The 14,619-nt window shown below is 33.4% G+C and overlaps 1 protein-coding gene across 8 annotated transcripts; it reads right to left on the minus strand.

The window, feature by feature from the left end:
- LOC137817993 (ASI1-immunoprecipitated protein 2-like) lies at nt 1–10,662 on the minus strand. 8 transcript variants are annotated; one of them, XM_068621409.1, is made up of 12 exons: nt 10,072–10,662; nt 9,618–9,697; nt 5,929–6,786; nt 5,554–5,639; nt 5,367–5,461; nt 4,881–5,183; nt 4,212–4,721; nt 3,271–3,961; nt 2,930–3,163; nt 2,689–2,813; nt 1,750–2,120; nt 1–1,359 (listed from the first exon to the last, which is right to left on the minus strand). In XM_068621409.1, exons 3-12 carry the CDS (start codon nt 6,745–6,747, stop codon nt 334–336), a joined length of 4,260 nt encoding a protein of 1,419 aa, XP_068477510.1. In that variant the 5' UTR covers nt 6,748–6,786; nt 9,618–9,697; nt 10,072–10,662; the 3' UTR covers nt 1–333. The 8 variants fall into 8 exon arrangements, with proteins under 8 accessions (XP_068477510.1, XP_068477431.1, XP_068477373.1 ...); XM_068621330.1 differs by having other exon boundaries at nt 9,618–9,707; nt 10,072–10,602; XM_068621272.1 differs by having other exon boundaries at nt 9,632–9,697; nt 10,072–10,550.
- Between the last annotated feature and the right edge of the window lie 3,957 nt (nt 10,663–14,619).

Consider the following 14,619-nt stretch of genomic DNA (forward strand, 5'->3'; position numbering starts at 1 on the left):
TGAAGCCAGGAACAAAGGAAACCATGCCATAAAAGTAGTGATCCGCAAGTTCCTAGTAAGATTTCTGAGATTATATGGGCTGAAATTCTCTCTATATACAGACAGCCATAACTATGCGTTTTGAAACCAAAAAGAAAGAAGAAAAGCAAGTATTTAACAAAGGGGTAAAGAGATTAGAAAAAAGTACTTATTTTTTGCCGGGCACATGAACAGGTGGAAGTCTCTTCTCTGTATAAGGGATTCACTGATGATGGATATGGCTGCTTTATCCAAGGCATCTGGAACAAGATAATGTACATGGTTAGAAATAGCAAAGCAACGCAGCATATTTATTTATTTGTCGGTGAATCTCCCAAAAAGAAGAAACGACGACTTGGCGTTATGCCCATCGGTGGGCAAAGGCTCATTTTTTGTAACTGGTTTCATATGTTCTTTGCTTGAAGATGGAAAGGATAGTGACAAGGAAAGAGATGCAGCAACGTTCTCATCGTCTCGCTCAATATCTGGAGTCTTTTCCGGGTTAATTTTCTTGTCAACTGCACCAACAAAGAATGGCAGCATACTCTTGTGTGACGGTTTTGTTTCACCCCCCAAAGCAAGCTCCAAATTTGGAATCCCAACTTCAAATTGGTCCACGTACTCACCAGCCCCATTCAGTGACTCCCTGTTCACCACCATCCCCGAGTTAAGTTTATTGCGATTATCAACAGGAAAAAAGGTTCTTTCCATCGTTCCTAAGTCCTCGTGGATGATTTTCTCATCGCAAGCTTCTTTGCACCCTTTGCCCACCGAAGAACAGGAACCAAGATCGTTCACAAGGGATGCAAAACTACCATTGAAAGAGACCCTGGCTCCAGCAGATTCGTTGCATTCAAAAACTCCACCCAAACTTTTTTGCAGCTTCTTGCTACTTTCTGTGTCTTCCAATTTGCAATTTACCACATTCAAAGGACGTTTCTGAGAACTAACTGCAGAAGCCTCCACAAGTGTATCTGATAGATCTATATGCTTAATTTTTTTATCATTAGGTACCAGACAGTTGGCCCCTTTCAAATCCAGGTCTCCCTGAAGCATTGTTGCCTCCTCGTTAATATTGAGATCATTTTCCAACTGTTTCCTTTTAGGCCTTCGCTGATTCTCATCGTATACTGTTCTCTCCAAAATTTTATCCTTAATGATATTACTTGCAGTATCTATTTGGCAATCGACAGAAGGGATCTCCAAAGACGAAGAGGGCTCTTGCTTACCAGAAATATCAGGATTAGTTTTTGTTTCCACAATCCTTCTACTTACACTAGTTCCCGTTACTTCAGGAGGTTTAGACTGTATGCATTGTCGATGCTCTGGTGCACTATCTCCCTGCAAATACCAAGAATATCATTAAAAAACAATGAGATAACTAGTAGCAGGACTTACGCTTTCATAAAACATTTATAACTTCTATCCTCCTAAAAAGTGGTTACCATCATCTCCCATAGCAGCATTTTCTTCTTTTACTTATTATACCTATTTTTAACTCCCCTTGTATATCATAATTGAATGATTGACAAGAGTATATAATTAACAACTAACGTTCTCAACCTCCTTGTAGAACCATCAAAAACTAATCAGTACATAGTCTATAATTCAGAAAATAAAATTAGCATTTCTAATTTACCACTACTACAAATCAAGATCATATCACAATTTAAGCGGAAACAAACAGAAACTCTTGAATCTATCAAACATATATAAGGATAAAAACATTACCAGGGATGAACCAGTAGAATTCATTTCTTGACACAATTGAGTACTGGTGATCAGAATCCCTGATGTAGATTTGGTGTTGACACTAGAATCTGGTGTCTCTAACTTCACTTGCAACTCCAAATGTGTCTGGCCAAACACAGTTCCTTTACTAACAAAATTCCTACATGGCATATTGTTACCTTGGTCAATGGACTCTTCGTTGACACGTTTTGGTGAACACCAAGTTTCAGACAAAGTCATGACAGCAGACGGGAAATCCTTCTCATTTGGCATCACATTCAAACTAGGAATACATTTACTTTTTGTGGAATTTGAATGATTTATCCTCCTCCCTCTAAATGTACCCCATAGGAAAAATAACATATTCCAACCTGCAGATAAAGTTTAAACAGTTGATATTTCTTATTAAAAATCCTTGTTGCATAGATGATCATTTATATTTTCAGTTAAATAAACTGCCAAACAACCCATATTGAGCACACCCCACTGATGATCAAAAGGGACAAAATTAACAGGCCAAAGCATAACACTATCAACAAACCAATGCCCAACTAGAGCAACAAATCACCACCACTGACAACAAAGCATTATTGTCTTATGACCTTCCCTTGTCTGTTTCATCCAGACGAGTTGGTTTTAGAATTCCAATATCTTATAAAACAAAATATAGAATTCTGATTCAAAATGAATGGATGTCATCAACCGGCATCAGGTATAAATACATCCAAGTTCATAAAAAAGTCCAAAATACAATATAAAACAGATGCAAGCAAACTCTTTCTTAGAAGACATTGCAAAGTTGCATATGAAACAAATTTCTAAAGAACTTGATAGTTAATGCAAACATAAACTTCAACCCAACACCAAAGCCATAGCATAATTCACTAAGTTGCCACTATCTCAGGAATTGTTTAGCGAGAGTCCAGAATAATTTCTTACGCTGTGAGTCTTCCGGAAGCTGATTGGATGCAAATATGAGAAGTTCAACGCCACCAAACATTCCCCTAAGTGCCAAATCATTTCTAATCATGTGATCCAACAGACCCTTGTAGTGTCTCTCGTAACTGTAATAGAAAATTGTTAGAAATGAATGGTAAATAATTTACAAGATAGGAAGCAAAGAATTATATTTGCGTTTCAATGTCTATTGTCAATGGAAGAGTGATATTTATATTCTTGCCTTTCAGTGTCTTTGGCAAAGAAGTAAAGAGCAATATTATCTTCCTTAGCACCACTTTGATGAAATTGTGAAGGCCATATGCTCAATCGAGAAACTTCATTTAGGGAAACTTCAGGTGAAAAATTCCTTACTGTCTCAATAACCTTAGGAGAAGCACATGCAGATAAATGTGCCTGAATTCCAGCATACAAGTCAGGAGGCGGCTTTCCATTTCTATGCACTTCAAAGACACCCCTGCATGAACAATAAAACTCATAAAACACACTTGATGGCAAACCATGAAGAGTGAACAAAACAATCCAGAAAAGAAATCAACTAGCTCATCATAAGATGTTACATACTGCCAGATGTACTCATACTCCGGAATGACTGACATCTTTGAAAGAACACTTGAGAGCACCATGCCATTATTGGCCAAGTCTCTCACTACCGGCTCTCCAGAAGTAAGACCAACAAAATCCGACTTTCTCAGCTGAGAGCAAATATCAGTTTGGAAAAATTTAAGTTGCTTCGGATCATTAGCAGATGGACATTTAGTGGTTTCAAATGAAGAACTCTCAACAATTTCCTGCTTCACATTCGTTTCTTCAGCATATATACTATTCTTTAATGTGCTGGAAACCAACACTTGGTTTTGAGAAGTGACTTCACGTTTGAAACCTATGATTGATGTAGGAAACTCATTAGTTTCATCAGGACCTTCTTTCTTCTTGTGTATTTCAGGCCTCCTAAGCAAAGCTGCCTGGATTGCAGCTTTCAATCTATTTCCCTTATGCATCTCCTCTTTTGAACTACTTGTAGCAGTGACTGATGCTTCAGCAACAAATTCTTGGGTACCACTAATTGAGCAACATTCTGTAGCATGGCCAAAATCTTTACATTTACGACAAAATGAACTTTTTGAAGCATTAGTAACACCTGACCTCACATGATCACTAGAACTATCCTTTGTTCTGTCAACATGATTAACAGTTTCATGTGATCGAGGCAGCCTATCCTGTTGAGTTTCATTGACACTGGTTGATGTTTTATCTGCAAAATCCAAACAATAACTAAATAAGAAACCATCATTGCAGAAAACATAGTCCACCTAAAGCACAAAAATCCATCATAGGTACATGCTCCTACTAAAATTAAAATAAGAGAAAAATGATAGAAAATGCTGTTACTAGATAGAAAACTGAAATTTTAAAAGCAGCTAAATGAACTATTTTAAAGAAGGTTGAAATATTCCAATAATATAACAGAAATAAAATGTCTCCACTCGAGATCACACTCACACCTGAACTAACTTGAGGTTCTGGACTTCTACTGCCTGTATTACTCATAGACTTTGATAATGAATATACTTTTCCATCTTGGTTGACCTTAAACTCTCGATTGTTGTTAACTGTATAAGGTTTAGCAGTTTCACCAAGAGGAGCAAGCTTATGATCACCTTTTGATGTGGAAACAGAACTAACCATAGTTGAATGAATGACAGGTCGATCAATCTTAGGTTGAAATTTCTTGTCAAGTGAACCCAGTTCTTTTGTATGTCTTAATGCTTTCGAATCCTGAACAATTCCATGTTTAGAAAAACTAGATTTAACTTTTGATTCATTAGTATTTGACCGCCCCAAGTGTGAGGATTTAAATGACATTGATTTGCTTATCATCCCAGTAGGTTTCTCAAGATTCTTAGAAATATGTTCGACACCCCCTTTCTGCTTTTGGGGAACAACTTCATCGACAAGTTTGATTCTAGGCTTGGAATTGAAGTTGTTGAATGAATTGGACTTCAACAACGTACCTATTCATAGAAACAAAAAATCATACTATGAATTAAATGAAAAGATGAAACCCAGGGAAATTGGAGACATTGATATGTTTGCCATGGAATTCAAGGCCGATTATAAGGAACAAAGAAAATAAAGTAATGAAGTTCAGTAGATGTCAAATGTAACCATACTCCTTGGATTTTGACTCCGAGGGCCAGTCGAAAGAGAACGTGCAAGGTCTACATCATCACCACCATGGTGGTTACGCACAGGGACCTGTTGCCCAGATTTCATCTTTCCTTTATCCATGCTCTTGAGAGAAGATTCCCGTGACAGTGAGACTATTCTCTTTGGGCTTGATGCCTTCGGTGATCCTGTGCTTGATTCAAGAGCTTGCCTTTTTGCTGCTGTAGCTATTTCCATGCTTTGAGAAGGTCTTTTGCCAGAAATTTGTGAAGCTGAAATAACTTTATGAAGTTTTTTTTCTTCAATAACTAAAACACAATTAAATTTAACAAATCTGTTAGCACATACATGGGCACGTGAAAACTTATGCCAGCCAAACTATAGTAAGAAAAAAGGATACAATTTCATATCAGAGGGCACTCCTTTTCAATACCATGATGCACAACATTTTTCAAATAAAATATGCTGTACACAAAGAACTTCATGATTACCTAGCCTTCGATTTGCCGTCTCCTCCACACACTTGCATTCTTCACACAACCAATCACCTTCAGGGAGTTTGACAAGCATTTCCCGCATGCAGTAGCTGATTCAATGATACCATAATGTTAAGTCTCAATTTAGTGAAAAGGACTATGCAACAATATTATATGTAATATAAAAGGATCTTGTGCATACGTGTGCTCTGCACCATCACTACACCTACTACATATGGCAAGTAGATCTTCACGACCAGCATCTCCACAGATGTCACATACTTTTACCTATTTCCAAGTCAATTACAGGGGGAACATCACAGTGAGCAACATCAGAGAAGTGTGTAACAAAAAAGAACAGTTAAGGTAAAGACATAATGAAGTGGAGAATATGGAATATTTACAAACTAAGTTGATTGTTTGGCATTACCCCAAGCCTAAAAAATAATTAAGATTATGCACACACATCAATCTTCATTCATGTTCAAGCCATTACATTCTACTTCTCCCATTTACATCTCCATTGAGTTTACTTTTGATGCAAAGAAACTAAAATAATGAAAGAACATGCACTCACATCATGCTCAACAACATCTGATTCATGACCCTCATCTTCTGATAGAGGTTCAGACCTGCCAGATGATTTAATCAGCTTATCAACCTTCGCATGCAGTCCATCAAGGGCTGAATATTTATGATCTTCAGCTATAGCAATATCAACATTATTTCCCATATCTGCTTCTGACTTCGGACATATTTCCACTGAAACTTTGGCTATACCATTATTTAGGTTCTCCTTATCTGCCACAGGTTTTTCACCAGCAGATATAATAGGTACTCTCTCTTTGGTAAATGATGAATCTACATTTTCCATACAGCCTTCTGACAAACCAGACATGTCAACAGATGGCCCATTTCTAGATCTTTCTGCCTCTAAGTGACTAACTAAAGTCGAACTACAAGATACATTTATTCTGTCTGTATTTATTTGTTGGCTACCACTCGCTAAATTAGCATCACTGGTCCTACTGATACAAGAAGTGATATCGTCAAGACTTTCTAAACACTTAGAATCCTGATACTTCCCAGATAAGGCTTGTCCATTCTCAACATTTTCAGACTGAGAATCATGAGTTGAAGAAATACTAGGCTTGTGACTGCTTTCATTGACAGGATGCTTCTTCAATCTTTCACAAGCTCTGCTCCCAGGAGAAGAAGACCCATCAGCCTCAACAGTACAATACTGATTAGCCTCTCCTAAGCGAGAGTTTTCATCAGAGAATTCTTTGGTCTTTGACCCCATGAGAGCTCGGTTAAGATGCATGCAAGATGAACAAGGAGCTGAGCACACATTACAAGTCCCTGATTCGAGTCTCATTTCAGCTTTCTGAATCATAGAATGTTCGTCAAATTTCTTTCCAGATTTGAGTGATACCTAAAATAAACCAAGGCATGATTTAAAAAAATAAGCTTCAATTCAGACTTCCACTAATTACAATCAGCTCTTTTTAGATGAAGGCTACTACAGTCCAATGGCAAAGTTTTACACTTTAACTGTGACATTGAAACACAAATGCAAGGGTTTATTTCAAGCACAAGAGCTACACTACATGTTATCCAAACATATTATCTATCAAAAATATTATTGAAATTCAGCAACTATTTCTTTGTTCTATGTTGGGTGCATATTTGGCCAGGAATGACTTGCCCAAACAAAACACACGGAAATCATTTTGAGTGATACCTAAAATAAACAAGGCATGATTCAAAAAGTACAACCTTCAATTTAGACTTCCACTACTTACAATTGAGCTCTTGCTATTTTCTAATTATTTTTTAGACAAAGGCTACAATAATCCAATGTCAAAGTTTTACACTTTAACTGAGAGATTGACTATGACAAACACAAATGCAATGGTTTATCACAAGCACAAAAGCTACAGTACATGTTACCCAACATATTATCTATCTAATACATTATTGAAACTCAGGAACTACATTTTCTATGTTGGGTGCATATTTGCCCAGGAATGATTTGCCCAAACAAAACGCATTGGAATCATGTTCAACTGGGACACCGTAAAGAAGTGTACTTGATTGGCCTGTGAAGCTATAACTTATATCAATGAATTCTTACCCCTACCACTCTTACAAAACTGGGTAATTAATTAGGTTTGTGTATGTCAGCTTTAGCAGTATTAATTAGGTTTCTTTTTCATACATGCTGCCATTAGAGCAGCATCTGAGGTAATGCCTCAGTCTTGTTTGGTTTACTTGAACTTCTTAAATTAGGTGTAATCATACTTCTTAGTGATTACTACACGTAATCTTCTATTACTAAACTCTTCTTTAAGCAGAAGTGTTAACAATGATGGTTTTATCTTGTTCAGCTTTTATAAATCTGTTTTTTTGGTGTCTAGAAGAGTCATAGGCTGTACCCTATTTCCTTCTTTTCCTTCCCTTCTATGCTTCTCCATTTTATACATTATATACACCAATGAGTAGGGTAAGAATCACTAAGTAGGGTAAGAAAACACTTTTTTGTCACTTTCAAACCAGACGTCTTAATTGTTCAAAACACGTACTTGGTATTGAGGTGACCCAATCAAAGGAAGGCATTGTGATATAAGAGAAAATATATTCTAGACATTTTAGACGAGACAAACATGACTGAGTGCAGGCCCATTGATAGTCCTATGAATCCAAATAAAAAATTAATGGTTGATCAAGGTGAACCCTTTTCAGATCTTGAGACATAGGAGATTGGTGGGGAAGCTCATTTACCTCACAGTCACCAAACCTGATCTTAATTTTGCACTTGGTTACTAGTAAGTTTATGTAGAATCCACACATTGATCACAAGGATTTGTGATTTGCATTCCTAGATATATCAAAAATGCTCCTAAACAAGGATCATTGTATGATGATAAGGGAGATCGTCAAGGTTTATGAATATTGTGATGTTGATTATGTAGGATGTCCTATAGATAGATCCTCTACTACCGAATATTTTGTATTTATTGGTGGAAATCTTACATCTTAGAAGAACAAGAAACAAAATGTCGTCAGATCCATCGCAAAAACTAAATAATTTATGGCTTTGATTACTTGTGAAATTATGTCGATTAAATAATACCTTCAATAGTTACAATTTCGTCAAAATCAACAAATGAAATTGTATTTCACATTGCTTCCAATCTAGTGTTTCATGAGGGAACTAAGCATACAGTGATTTAGTATCACTTTGTTCAAGAGAGGTTGTTTGTCCAAGAAGATTTGTATAGAATTTATCAGTTTATGTGATCACTTGGCAGATATTTTAACTAAATCATTGAGAGGACCCTGAATTCAAGTTATTTGCTTCAACTTGAGAGGGGTGTTGAAACAATAATGTTTTTATCTATTGCTCAACTTTAATAAATGTGTCTTTTGGAGTATCTAGGAGGGTCATAGGATGTACCCTATTTCCTTCCTTTCCTTCCCTTATAGGCTTCTCCTTTTTATTCACTATATATATACATCAGTGAGTAGGGTAAGAGTCACTAAATTATCTAAAATCTCATGTGGAAGGAAGAATGAAGCCTATAACTAAAACTGAATTAAGTCCTGCCACGACAGTTCTTCGCATGGACCACCCACCTTGCCATACAGCCAATGTGACCAGAACTTGTGTGTGCATAGCAGGCTAAATTTGAGCTAAACAAAAGATGACTTCGAGACATTTTACAAAATAAAAATTATAAAAACATACAATTCACAACAAATAAATAAAAAATTATAAATTTCATTCTATTTTTTTTTAATTAGAATAACCTATGACAATGCTATAAGTTTGCTTCCAGAAGAGATAGTTAATGCACAAAATGGCCTCCTTCGTCTTTATTTTACATCAACTACTAACTAAAGAAATAACAAAATAGTAGAAATGGCAGAAGATCGCAAGTTGCTTCCAATGTTTATATTGCATTAGTAATTACGAGAGGAAAACATATCAAAATGGTAAGATATAGCGAATACTAATAGCAGAACATTATGAAAGCAACAACTTTCCAAGAAACCTGTCATTCACCAAAATGTGAGCATATAAAGTATACTCATATAACTTGAGCAATCATTAAGAGCGTTCAATTGTCCCATCAAGCAAGAAGAAGAGGAAAGTCATAAGAAATCAGGCTTATCAGATAATGTAATCCAAATGAGGTTACTCTTTCTGTGTACGAAGAACTGATTGCAACAAGAGAACGAAAAGGTCAGATTGTGAATTACCCTGTGTATCTCACCATGTTCTCTTGAACATCATGATTACTCAATATTGCAGTTCTTCCATGCGAAAACTCCTCTCGATACTGATGTCATCTAGAAAGTAAAATCAAACCACATTAACAACTATCACTTACAAACAGAAAAATAGCACAAATATAAAATCATAAAAAAAAGTAATTGCCAATTTGCCACCAGCTAAAAATGCTGCAAGTCTAGTTAGTCAACCAATGACGTAAAAAAAAAACGAAAATCTGCTCCAAATTCCAAAATCCATTCAACTGACAAATCAAACCCTAAAACATACATACACTGAATTAGCCGCGGGAAAAGGAATCCAAGTTCTAGTATCAATACAACGGAAAACAGAATTCCGAGAGAAGCACAGCAAAAAAAACCGATGAAAAAAAAATCCGAATTATAAAAAGCAAAAACCCTAACAATAAATGAATTGACATGCCTTTTTCTTCCAAACCACGTTGGTCGCATTGCACAGGCTTCCCTAAGGTTCAGCCATTGCATATTGCAATCAAGCGAAAAGTGCCTATGCGACGTCGTTTGGAGTGGTGAAAAATCCTCCAGAAAAATCAGAGGTAGGAGCATCCGTGAGGACCACCTACTCAATGCAAATTCAAAGCTATACGCAAAGTGAAATTACAGAGGATTTGACACAATCCTCACGCATTCATGAACAACAATAAATTAGCACATCAACACGTAATTTTTCTCGGTCTGTGATCTGAAGCCGCGAAAGAATAAATCTCAGAAAATGATTTTTCTCACGAGAATTACATTTAACCAAACACGCTCTCTCTCTCTATCTCTCTCTCAGTTTCTTCCTTTTAATTTTTTGCGGGTTTAGATAGGTTTTCTCTTCTTCTTCTTCTTCTTCTTCTTCCCAGAAATTTTGCTTTCACTCTCTGGATTTTCAACAAAAGTAAATGCAGAAAAGCCACGATTCATTTATTTTATTTTCTGGCTGATTCTATACGGGTCTTCCCACGTAAGATTCTTTTTTTATTTTGATTATCAATTAATCACTATGAGTTTTTTTGACACACTTTTGTGTAGGAAAAAGATTGATTAAGTTTTTAATTAAGAAAATATTAGTTAAATTTCTAATAATTTTAAGATGATTTTAAAAAATATATATTAATTTTCAAAAAAAATAATATTATAAACCCTAAACCCTAAACCCTAAACCCTAAAAATAATAAATAAATTCCTTAAATGTGTGCGAAACATCTTTATACTAAAAAATATTAAAAAATACTTGTAAACACTATGTAGCACAAACATGAATATAGACACTGAAACAACACGGACACGGACATAGAAATACGTATAATATCTTTAAAATATAGAATATGAGAACACGGATATATGTATTATATAATTATAAATTAATAATAAATATTTATGTGTACAAGTATGTTTCAAAAAATTTTGGAGGCAGAAAGATTTGTTTCATTACTGATTCAAAATAATTTGTTCTTTATCTTTATAATTATAATAAAAAATTATATAATAAATTTTAATTTTTAAAAATTATTATATATTTTTTTTTAAATTATGTTAGATTATACACATAAATCTATATTATTAATTTATATAATATATAGATTTTTGATCTCTATATTACATTTTAAAAATTATATATTTTATTTGGTTTGTATTGTTGAAAACTTGAAGAAAAAAGAAGGAAAGGCACAGCACGTGTGAGGGTTTTGAGAGGTGTGTTACGCGTTGCGTGTGAAGTGACTGGGAACACGTGGGAAAGGTGCGCGTGAGGATTGCGTGGGGCACTGTGGCAACCCTCTCAGCGCCTCACATTTTTGCGTATAATCTTCACTCACATTTTCTTGCCATAAAAGTAACAAACAAGTCAGTTTCTTGAGGCCAACATGTGCAAAAGGTGAACCCCATAATGGAATCACTTTTCTCTACAATAATTACCTCTTTTAAATGTTATGTAAATCACTTTTCTTTATTTTTAAAAACTCACTATGAAATCATGTAATTTATAATTATCAATACCTTGTAGAGAAGGAAACAAATTAATAAAAGTTAAATATGTTTTCGGTATTTGTATTATAATGTGAAATTGATTTTTGTTTTTAGTTTAAACGTTAGATTTTCTTGATACTTATAATTAAAAACTATTAGAATGAATGTGTGGATTAAGATGTTAAAATATTTTAAGTTGATATAAATGTTATAATATTATAATATAATTCATGCTGAAATTTTTATTCGTATTTATTTAATTATTTTTAATATATTTTAAAGACACAAGAGAAAGTAACTCGTTTATTTTGGTTTATACAATAGTTATATTTAGTTTTAAAATAGTGTTTTCAAAAATTAAAAAAAAAATATATTATTTTTAAGTTATGGTCTATAGTTTGAGTTGATAATATAGTTTTCATTGTAGGGAGACAAATATTATTATTTTTAATTAATGAGGATAAAGTTAATAAATAATAATAATGGAGGCTTCAAAGCAACAAGAATATTGAAAATGTTTGAATAAGTTTCTTAAATATTTTTTTTCGTAAATTCAAGTTAAACATCACTATAAAAATTTTAACATTTCAGTTAGACTAACATTTCAAACCTTAACAATCATTTATCAATACATAAAACAAGTCATTACATAAATTAATAAGGAAAAAAAAACAATAATAGATAAAACCATGCAAAAAAATACAAAAAAACTCCATGTAACCTAGACAAAAAAGATACATAGGGAGTTTATACATACTACAGAACAAATCAAAGTAAATGTTAGAGGGCAAACTCATATACCAAACAAACTTAAGTTGGTTAAGCAAATTTATATGAGCAAACTTATCACTACAATGATTACTCTCCCTAAAAATATGAGACTTTAAACTCAAATTTATTACAAAAAGACAAACATTTATTTCATACACTACATAGTTCAATGAACAAGAGAAAATAAGGCGTATTGTGATAAAATCGCTCTTCAGCCGTAAGTGACATATCCAACATGTTGAACTTGTTAAATAATAATGATCCTCCCTAAAAATATGAGACTTTAAACTCAAATTTATTACAAAAAGACAAATATTTATTTCATACACTACATAGTTCAATGAACAATATGCATATGCATACAAGAGAAAATAAGACGTATTGTGATAAAATCACTCTTCAGCCATAGATGACGATATCCAACATGTTGAACTTGTTCAATAATAATGATAACTTTCATAAATTCAGTAAAAAAAAATGACTCAACCCCGAGAAATGAAGAAAAAACCACCAACAAAATCTTCCATATTACCTCTTAAAATTCCAGCAAAGACAAGGAGACTTTAAAAACTTATAACAGCACTATCAACTTTAATAATATAATGATTAATTTTTTTTAAATAATAATAATTTAATAATTTTTTTATAGTAATAACAATACTTAATTATAGTGCTAATGAATTATTTAATGTATTTGCTTGTCAAATGAAGTATTCTGAAAATTAAACAATTTAAATCCATAATTTTCTTAAAAAATAAATAAAAGCTTTCGTTCCATTTCCTTCAGAATTTTTACCACACAAATTCCAAATTCTAACTTTGTTTTCTCACTTCTTTCCATTAGAAACCAATTACTTCTGGTTTTCTATACTTCCTAACATAGGAATCCGAAATTCTCATGGTTAAAAAGTAAATTTTAAGCCTAACTCAATCCCATAAAATCGGTTTATAAAATTGAGGTTTGCACTCACTTATATACAATGAAAAACTCTAATCTTTAGTCGATGTGGGATCTTCAACACTTATCCATGAAATTATTAATAAATAAGGCTTAAAAAAAATCAATACGTTAAAATGACCTTTTTTGCAGGCTGTTCACATCCTCGAAAAGCCTAATTCTGGTCCTTCATTATCTCTCTATCGGGTCCCCAAGTGTTTTTATTTCCATCATAACTTACCCATTTTGTAAGGCAAAGATATTCAAAAAAGCATGGCTAAAATCATCCGGTCTTGACATGAAAAACTATAGACTGGTTTGGATTGAAGTGTTATTGGAGTCATTGAACACTTAAAAACTAGTAAGAATGGTTTTTTTTTTTGTTTGTTAATCTTTTTGCTATGATCTGATATAATTTTTTAATTATCTTGTAGACGCTCAAAAGGATTTTAGAGGAGATTGCAGTTCTGTCTTATCTTCTATAAGGCTCAAACACTTCTCTTAAATGACTGTATCCATGTCGGACACGCGTATCGGTGTCGACACTCGTAGGACACTCATATAACACTTATCGATGAAGTGTTCAATTCAAAAAATATTTGTTGGATTTTTGAAAATTCTAACACGGTTCTAACACAATTTTAAAAGGTATAAATACAATAATTTTCTAAAAACTCAAATTTATTGTATAAATTTTTATTATGATTATAAAAATAAGGAACAAATTCTTTTGAACCAGTCATGAAAAATATATTTCTGCTCCCAAAAGAATCTAAACATACTTTTGCACATAAATATTTATTTTTAATTTATATAATTCAAAATTATATAATATATAGATATGTATCCCCGTGTCCTACATTTTAGAGATTATACGTATCTCCATATCTATATCTGTGTCATGTCAGTGTCCGTATTCATATCTATGCCACATAGAGTTCTATTGCCGGAATAATATTTCAGCTAATTTAAAGATGGCAGTTCAATAAATCATTTTTACTATGACCAAACAAAACTCCTAATTTGTTGTTAATGTTGATATTGTGAGAATAGCAGACAAATGTGATTAATACAGTCACAGCTGTAATGTTGTAACCAAAAGCTATTTCCTTTTTTTCTCCATGACAATCTTCTTCAAGAAATTGTCAATTTTAAAATAGAGTTAGATTCATTATATTTTGCACAAGTAATTCTTTTTACTAGACTCAATTTCTGTTGATACTTAAACTCTAATTATTTATATATTTTTAAAAAATTTAACTTACATCAAATTGGTGAAAGTAAGTTAAAGAC

Source organism: Phaseolus vulgaris, chromosome 11 (genome assembly GCF_000499845.2).
Source record: "Phaseolus vulgaris cultivar G19833 chromosome 11, P. vulgaris v2.0, whole genome shotgun sequence".
In the NCBI taxonomy this organism is placed as follows: Eukaryota; Viridiplantae; Streptophyta; class Magnoliopsida; order Fabales; family Fabaceae; genus Phaseolus; species Phaseolus vulgaris.

Excerpts from the sequence above, each read along its gene's own strand:
- LOC137817993 (XM_068621272.1), bottom strand. Across the intron at positions 4,722-4,880 it reads TCGGAGTCAAAATCCAAGGA|GTACGTTGTTGAAGTCCAAT; the intron begins GTATGGTTACAT and ends TTCTATGAATAG. Across the intron at positions 2,814-2,929 it reads TTTGCCAAAGACACTGAAAG|TTACGAGAGACACTACAAGG; the intron begins GCAAGAATATAA and ends TTTCTATTACAG.